The sequence below is a fragment of the Pterocles gutturalis genome, unplaced genomic scaffold (assembly GCF_000699245.1).
Source record: "Pterocles gutturalis isolate BGI_N339 unplaced genomic scaffold, ASM69924v1 scaffold16329, whole genome shotgun sequence".
Taxonomy (NCBI): Eukaryota; Metazoa; Chordata; class Aves; order Pterocliformes; family Pteroclidae; genus Pterocles; species Pterocles gutturalis.
The window spans coordinates 47,750-56,998 of NW_010136054.1; the positions used below are offsets into that span (position 1 = coordinate 47,750).

The window sequence follows — 9,249 nt, forward strand, 5'->3', positions numbered from 1 at the left end:
TGCACTGTGTCCCTGGTGAAAAATGACGGGCTCTGAGGCGAAGGCAGGATTGTAGAGGTCAAGGTATAGATCGAGTTAGAAACCTGTTAACTATCCTCAGGAAATTTAGGAGATGGGAAAACAGGTACACGTACGCTTGCATGCAAAGTTAGTTGTACTAATACATGAAGGCACATAAAGCTTTCTGCTCAAACTCTCCAAACATGGCAAATAAAGAGGGGGCAGCTGAGCTTAACGCTTGCTCTCCAAACAGGAGACAAAGTGAGGGAAAGCTTGCATCAGGCAGCACAGGGGAGCCACTAAACTCAACCACCCTCTCTGTCCTATAGAGCTTCACCCCCTCCCTTGCCCATTTCAGGAGACACAAAGTTGCTAAAGGAAAGATACCTAAAGTCTGAAGAAGCACATAGACAGCCACCACTGCAGAAAAAGGACGAGTACGCTATCTCCCATTAAAGAGCAAAGATGATTTTTTCCTTACCAGTTTACCATCATAGCTGCATTGTTTTCTGGAATGAATGGCAGCTCCCCTCTTGCCTTCATCGTTGCCAAGAAGAAGATCCAGAGGATGTACTGGGACATCTCCTACAAGCTCGTCCTGCTCCTCAGGGCAAGAAAACCATCCAGCCCAGGCAGTGAGTGCTCCAGTGTGTCAGCTCCGGGCTACTTCCAGTTTGCAGCTTTGCCTGTGAAAGCTCCTTGTACTCCTCAGCCCAAGGAAACAGGGGACTCTTCAGACAAATCCTAAACTTTCTGCCCAGTAACCACCTCCTTCCTGTATCCTAAGATTTAGGCTAATAAACACTTGTTTTCCAACGTTAAGAGTTTATATTAATGTCCCGGGTTACATCTGGGCTGGCTGGATTCTGATTGCAGGGTGGATCACAAAGAGCAGGACACAGATTGTAACCAGGGATTAGCAAAATACAAAAATCCGATTTTGCACAGGGAAAGCATCAGTCAGCGATGGATTTTCTGGACTTCATCAAGCTCGTAGGAGGCCAGTAATCAGGGTTACTTATAAAAGGCCGTCTAAGGCATTTCTTCCTGATATTGAATTGTTTAACATGAAAAGGAAAAAACAAATAGCTATTGCAGAAATCCAAGTGCTTGGATATTTTGTGAGTTTTTTGACACACAAGTCGAACTACACAGCCCTTGCAGCTGCATAGGCAAAATGTTTGTGTAGGTCAGGACATTTATGCTCTCCTTTCTAGCAGGCTTTTCTTTTTTAAATGGAAATCCTGGACCTGCGCCAATCCCTTGGGATTCTGCTGATTTTGTAGGCAAGCCGCTAAGTTTAGCTGTCTTCTCAGAAAAGATATCCTGGCACTCCTAATTCACCAACCAGACTTGAAATTTGGAATGTTTTAGCCATGTCACAGAAATTAGCTCTGGCATGTGCCACTTGGGTGTTGAGTTGTTTGGGTTTTGTTTTTTTTTTTTGTACTAACATCCCCAAATGTCGTTCCCCAAAAAGAGAAGATATTTGACTACTCACACTGTTTCCAGTGGGCCAAACATCTGTTATGTCCTGGTGGTGCAAGTGCTGAAAACAGTCAGATATGGGATTTGGGTCCAAGTGGATCTCGCTGCTTTCTGCAAATGGTTGCCCAGCTCTGTTCCCCATACCCAGAACCTCTCATTGCTAACATAGGATCTGCAGTGCCACAAAACAAAACAAAAACCCACACTTTTATCTTCTGCCAGCTGGAGCCTGAGCTCTGAAATATCCAAAGTCTAAATAATAAAAGAAGCATTCAGCCCTTCATTTTGCACCACATAATTCTGATTTTCTCCTTGAAACCTTAAGATTAATCTTTCCCCTGCATCACTATAAAAAGGACACAGGCATTTCTTGGGGGTCAAAACATTCTGGGTGTCAGTGTGGTCAGGGACTGTGGTGTCACAGACCTAATATCAGGATCTTGCCAGAGCAGTTGTTAATACACCTGGGACCAGGTATATCTAGTAAAAAAAACAAGCCTGGAAGCTGGTCCATCCTCATTGAAATACTCGTTGAATCCCAGCATAACGGTGATTGAAGAATGCATGTAAGATCCTGGAAAATTTGTAAGCATTACCTCCAGAACTCTGTCATCTAGATATAAAAAAAGAAAAAAATACTGTAGCAGCTTTTAAAGCATAAAAAACCCCTTAAGACCAGTATCAGCACAGTAGCATAGCCCCATGAAGAAATGCCACCATTACCACTCTAGAGCTTTTCATTAGTGCTAAATTTGTTATTAAAATTGTTTTGTGCAGTGATGAGTGGACCCCATCAGGAACAGGATTCTCTTTTAAGTGCTACATAAACCTGTAACAAAAATTAGCTCTTGCTCAAGAAAGCTTATGGTCTAAGGATAAACACTGGCCTTACAGAAATAAAGGGGAGCTTTGCTACTCCAACAGAGCCAGGATTTTGTTCTATATAAACAAAAGGCCAGCTCAGGCAGCTTTTAGCTTTACTTTAAGCAGTGGTCCCAGGGCATTAAAAACCAAGCTGTGGGGTTTTCTTAAGCCCTAAGTCTGCAGGAGGAAGCATTCCTACTGTAGGCATTTTTGAAAGGGACAGCATGGGAAATCAGAGAAAATATCATTTAGAAAAGAGCAAGTACAAAATCAAGGTGATATAATTATTTCAGTGGAGACAAGAGCTTTGACAGGTTAAAGAAAAATGATAACATAAAAATCATCTGTGGAGGGTCATCAACATGTAGGCATTTGTTTTCAGCATTTACAAAAGGAAGTAAAAAAGGATCCTGTTGCTCTGCTGAAGCTGTGTAGATTTTTTTTATTCTGACTCTGAAAGCATGCTGTCAAAATCAATAATGCACATTTTCACTCCTTAGTGAGCAGGGAAACTGTGACTCAAACACATCCCAGTGCAGCAGCAACTCAGAAACAGATTACAGGCACATAGACCCTGCTGCTCCTGGTGTATTTTATGGGTAATCCACAAACTGAATGCTCCTAAATAAAGAGCAAGTGGGGTTCCTTCTGAGACCACACCAATGTTCAGCATCCCTGGTTCAAAATTACACTAAATGGAAGGGAATTAGACGTTGCTTCAGAGGGATTTTCTCCCCAGTTTCACAGCATTCCTTGTCCATCTACACGTCCCTCTTCAGGGAACCATTTCACCAGAAAATCAGACTCTGAAAGAAAGTCATAAAGATTGAGGCAGGCTGTCAGGTAAGGTATTTCTGTGCTATTCCAGTCTTTATGTCTAAAATCCTCAGCACAAACAAGGTCTGTAAACTTCATCCAGAATAACAGAGCTCCTCCAGCATAACATAAACATGCAGCTATACCTTCAAAAGCCCTTTCACTGTAGACCTGTTCTCCGTTAATTAGCTATATTGTCACTTAGAAATAATCTGCCAAATCTAATTGCTTAGCAATGCTGGCTGCAGCTCAACTGGGGCTATTCACTCAAGGCAGAATCAGTCTGTTATGTATTTTCCTTTTCTGGTTGGTCTATAGAGACTAACAGTCAAGTCTTGCAACAGAGATTATAGCTGTATTTGTTTTCTTCTTGGAGGACATTCTGTATTTCAGAATAGGCATTACTCTGATTCCTCAGTACCCAGCTGAATGATGCATGCTTTTAAATTAATTTGATATCAATATGAGTGGAGATCTGGAAGGGCTTGAAGGAGTTGGTTGGTTTTTATTCTTACATTTTGTTTTTACTCTTATTTTTCCTAGGCAAATAGTAGCATCCTTTTAGCTATCAAGATTTTGGCTTTGGGGAGCAGTTACCATCAGTGAATAGCCTTCAGTAACAACTGTATGGTTTTACAGGAACAGTGTGAAAGAACCAGTTAAGTTTCGATTTTTTCTGAAACATTAGGGAAGGTGACAGCTGGTCTGTCGATTTTGAAATGCATTTTTTTTAGGCTTTTATTGAAATTCAGAGGACCTGACAAAAGCCAGATTAAGGCAATGCTGTGAATTTGGCACATAAAAAAGACATGGAATTTAGCACTGCTGTGGCAGCTTTCAGTGAATTCTCCATGTAGAGAGTACAATATTAATTGCACAAGTGAGAAAGACCTTGCACAATGTCTATCCAGAAACAGATTATCTTTTCAGGGACTAAGGTGTACCAAATTCTAGGAAAACTGCATGCACTAGGGGGATTTTTTTCTGGAGGAGCAATCTGATGGGTTTGGGTGCTGAAATCAACAAGACCTCCCAGGATCCATGTGCAATTTTTGCAGCACCAACACTGAGACAGACAGTCCCTAAAGTGCGGTGCAGGAGTGTCCGGACCCATTTTTATTCTTGAAAACTGATGGCTTGGCAGTAACAGTTGCCCTAATGAGTTTAAATCCTGCTGCTAAATCAGGTTTCTAAGAGTAGATGGCCTTAATCGTTGCTCTGATAAGACAGTTTGTAGAACTGAGTCAAAAACAGGCAGGACTTGGGCAGTGCCATCAGTCTGGATTTTTTAAGCCTGTGAACATCAAGACATCCCAGGTGCATAAAAACCTTCAGCTTTCCAATGCAGCAAGAGCAGCTAGTCATTGTCTTCTGCTTTTGGGGACTGAATGTGATTAACAGGATCTAGCAGCACCCGTCCTGGTTTTCCACAGCACAGAAATCCAGACATTTTTCATGCAATTAAGAATGACTGAATGGTATCCTCAAATCAGGGCAGGGGAGAGGGGGGTGTGGAGCTGGCCTGCTTAAGTCCCTAATTCCATAAAACTCCCTTATTTTACCCAAATGCACATTTTTTCTCCTTTTAGGTGAATATACTATTATGACAGCCCATTTTCATCTGAAAAGGAAAATTGGTTATTTTGTCATCCAGACATACCTTCCTTGCATTATGACTGTGATCTTATCACAGGTGTCATTTTGGCTAAACAGAGAATCTGTCCCTGCTAGGACTGTCTTTGGTGAGTACCCCACTTTCTCCCAGCACACGGGAAGGATTGGTCTGGCTTGTGGAAGTGATTTGCTGTAACAAAACCATAGTGCACTAATGCTTATTTCTGCTTGAGGTGTTCTAGACACTCCCTTGTTCTCTTCCAGTTTAAACGCAAAAATCCATATAAAAACACTGCCTGGGTTTTTTTGGTAAAGTTATGGCAAAAATTGCTCAAGAGTCAATTATATGAAGGTTAAGGACTGAAGACAGAAGAATCATATTGGTGTGATTTGTGTTTTGTTTTTTTTTTTTTTCCACTTGGGTAAAATACTGGATGGTTTAGAACAAAAAGCCATATGTATTTTCATATTTAGTTTATACTCTAGCTAAGCATTTGAAACATTTCACTTCAACATGTTTTGTTTATCTGTGTTTTAAGATGTTTATCTGGGAAAACCATGTAGAAGTTGATTGGTGACCATTATCTCTATTACCATCAAACACATTAATATGATTTTGCATTTAGAAAATGTATATTTATGGAAAAATTCTTCAGGGTCTCTTAAATTTCTTGATTTATCACTAGAAGATTGCAGAAAATAAACCCAGTCTTAAGTGAAGGTTGATGAAACACAAGATTTTCACTAGATGAAAAATAAGGGGAGCGGGAACAGTTTATTATGTAAAACTTCGTTCAGCTGTTCTTAAAAGAGTCATTCTTCTGCGCAAACCTACTGACGTCAGTTGGTAGCTTTGATCAAAAATCAGTTCAGCAAGCTATATGGGGAGAATACATGTACCAGCATCTCTTTGCTGACCGGTGGTACCCATTCTAGGTTTATGAAGCTGTACCTGAGAGTTTAGTTTAGTCGTGTTGGGGGCATCCTTCCACAGACCAAAGCAGCAGCAGCAGCAGCTCTGTAATTTACTGGCCTATTGGAAAGGAGGAGCTACTGTCAAGGAAATCAATAACAGCCAACAGTTTCACATATAAAATCTCCATGTGAAAAACTAAAATCAGTAATCCCACTTTATTATGGCAGTTACTGCTAAACGGATTGCTCACTGATTTTATAATGTACCACTTAATGAGGGATGTTCTATACCTACCACGCATCAATGTACAGGGATAAAATACCAGTAAGCCTTTGGTTTATGTAACATCTGGGTTTGCGTTATCCTTAAAAATACTTATTTAGATATACTGTAACTGGAGATAACCAGAACACCACAGAAGTAAAGATCTGAGGGAGGAGGCTTGTTTTTTTTTTTTTGGTGAACAAAGTATCTTACTCTTTCAGACCATAATATGCAAACACTGACTGAGTTCATGTGGCCTTCTTAGGTATCATGCTGAGTTGAGGCCCGCCTGTAACTCACTGGGGTTTTTCTTTCCTCCTTTTATAGGAGTAACAACAGTCCTCACCATGACCACCTTAAGTATCAGTGCCCGTAACTCTTTGCCAAAAGTGGCCTACGCTACTGCAATGGACTGGTTTATAGCTGTCTGCTATGCCTTTGTGTTTTCTGCATTGATTGAATTTGCAACAGTCAACTATTTCACCAAGAGGAGTTGGGCATGGGATGGCAAAAAAGCCCTTGAAGCTGCTAAAATCAAGGTACTTACCTTACATTTATTAAATACATAGAATAAAAAGCAGGCACTCAGTGTAGTTCAAATAACTGAATGGACAATTTTCAGCTTCTTTGTGAAAAAGGGATTTAATTACCTCATGACATACTTTTACCTTCCTATAGAGGAATGTTGGTGAGGAAATATGCTGCCTTCTCTTCACAGGGAGAGACTCTCAGTCTCCACCATCTGTATGGAGTGGACTGTTTTAAGAAGGATATAGGGCATTGAGTACATGTGGCACGGGATTTCAGTGACCAAACTTCTGATAATCACAGACATATACTGTAGAACATATCTCTGCACAGCACTCCTTATGGTCTCTTCCAAACAAATGACAAAGCTCACATCAAGCTCCATGAGTCAGGGTCCCACCACAGCATCCCAAATTTAAAAAAAAAAAAAAAAAAAAAAAAGACAAAAGAGAGGTTCTCTGAAAACACAAACTTCGGAGTTTCATGCTGAAACGATCTCATACCCAGAGGCATCCTGAAAGAGCAATTCAAAGAGAAGAAGTTAACAGGGGCAACGAGCCCTTCACCACACTCCTTGCTGCAGCCAGGAGAGTGAGGTTCGTGTCTGGGCAGCTGCCCATGGGGCAGCAACCTCTGCAGGTGCAGGACCACATTGCCCTGACAAAAGAAGCTGCTAACGCACATGCCAGGTGGGATCCAGGTCTGGCCAGCTGCTCTTAGGTTTCTCTGGTGTCACAAAAAGTTTAACCTGAGTAAGGGCTATAAAACTGAGGCAGAAACAGCTGTTTGGGAGTCAAAGTCAGAATAGCAAACAGGCATTTGTTAGCATAATTGATTATGTTACTTAGATTTTTGGGTTAGTACCTTGAGAACATGTTTCCACTTCCTGTTCCTGCGGTCTAACAGTTTGTTCTTTATGCTGCAGAAAAAAGAGCGCGAATTGCTGAGAAATAAATCAACTAATACTTACAGCACTGGGAAGATGACCCCCGCACCAAACATGCCAAAGGACTCAGGCCCATCTGTCATCTCAAACGCTGCACCTGCTCCAGTGAAGTCTGCGGAAGAAAAGCCCCCTGAAAGCAAAAAGACTTACAACAGCATCAGTAAGATTGACAAAATGTCCCGGATAATTTTTCCAGTGCTGTTTGGAACTTTTAACTTAGTTTACTGGGCCACATATTTGAATAGGGAGCCTGTTATTAAAGGTGCCAATTCTCCAAAATAAACTGAAGGACTCTCAGTCCACATGTGAGCCATACTTACAAAGCAGATGCTACCAAGGAAAATTTGAGATCCAGACAACTTTCTACATTTGGGCAATATTCTTCAGGAAGTTTTTTGCATGTTTAATAATATGTACAAATGATATTGCCTTGATTGTTTCTACATGTAACCTCAGATGTTTTGGAGACGATTATATTACTTACAGCAACAGATCTTTATAAAAGATCAGAAGACATTGAACATGGCTTCTTTGCTGCTGAGTATCTTGCATTGATAGTTTACAAATAAAATAAGTTATATTTTTTAACTGTTCAAGTGTACTACATATCGTGGTTTTTATACTTCAGATGTACAGTCATACAAATATAGGCTTAACCTATATTTTACAGAAGAGCTCCACTATTGTCATCTGATAAGTTACTGAGTAACGCCAGTTGTAAATGTGCCAAATTATTAAGTGTACGGCTATGCCTGAGCACCTTTACTGGTTATAAGTACTGCATTACTCCACAGATAAAACTGCTCAGCCCAATTTTCATTGGAAGTTAATACAATGCAGTAAATCCTAATGGGGCTATGCTGATTTTTGCTGCTTGAGCCTCTAGCTTGCATTGAAGTAACATAGGGACCAGGATGCTACTTGTGTAAATAAAGGTGCTGGAATCTTGCCCTTAAAAGAAAATACTAAGTTTGTTTGGAATTTGCATTCCAAGGAATTTTCTTGAATGATTCTCAGTATTTATTCCAAAAAAATAGAGTTATATTGCATGAAATTAACATAGATTAGGAACATGTGCAAATAAAACTTTTAACAACAGCAGTAGACATTTTTATTAGGGTAAAGTAAATGATGTTGGGACATTTTTTCCAAGAAGAAGATAGCATTATATTAGCAGAGATTAACAGTAAAGAATTACAGTAATTCTGCAGTAATTACTTCTTGTTTCCCACAGTGAAAAACAAACAGCCAACACTAAGAAGTGTGAACAGAAAAAAAAGATGTTTCATGACAGCAAGGTGTTTCAGTGACAATATTGACAGAAAGGTCTTTGTACTGTCCATCTGAAACTTTTCTATAAAACGCCTTGCTGCTGCCAATGTGTTTTGCTTTCACAATGAATGAGAAAACGCAATCTGAGTTTTCAGCTCTTTCCTCTTTGGCATCCTTTCCTTGTTCCAGTAGCTTTTGTAATTTAATCTTAATGTTTAAATAAAAAATGCATTCAACATTTGATTGCAAAATGTCATTCTTCTACTGGTTATCCTTTTAGAGAGACCAAAAGTTCACCACAAGAGCTGGAAGTATTAATTGGAAAGCATGCATGCACGCATTCGATCACATGTGTGCACATGATGCATCCTCACTGTTGCCCAGAAAGGTACATCCTGAGTGAAGACATTGAATCGAGATGTTTCACAATTAGGTGTTATCTTGCTATGGAGCATCAGCCCCATGTTCTGTTTGGGACAGAGAGGAGAGTTCATGCTGCACTTTGAGGTGAGGGTCTGGTCTGGGACTGGGGAGCTGTCTG

General features: G+C 40.3%; 1 protein-coding gene across 2 annotated transcripts in view; it reads left to right on the forward strand.

Annotated features, from left to right (window-relative positions):
- GABRA5 (gamma-aminobutyric acid (GABA) A receptor, alpha 5) overlaps positions 1-7,941 on the forward strand; it is a 55,472-nt gene extending 47,531 nt beyond the window's left edge. For both annotated transcript variants that reach the window (XM_010082166.1, XM_010082165.1), the window contains 3 exons: positions 4,758-4,910; positions 6,290-6,501; positions 7,416-7,941. In XM_010082166.1, coding sequence (XP_010080468.1) covers positions 4,758-4,910; positions 6,290-6,501; positions 7,416-7,718 — 668 coding nt within the window. In that variant the 3' untranslated portion in view covers positions 7,719-7,941. The remainder of the gene's footprint in view (positions 1-4,757; positions 4,911-6,289; positions 6,502-7,415) is intronic.
- Positions 7,942-9,249: the final 1,308 nt, after the last annotated feature.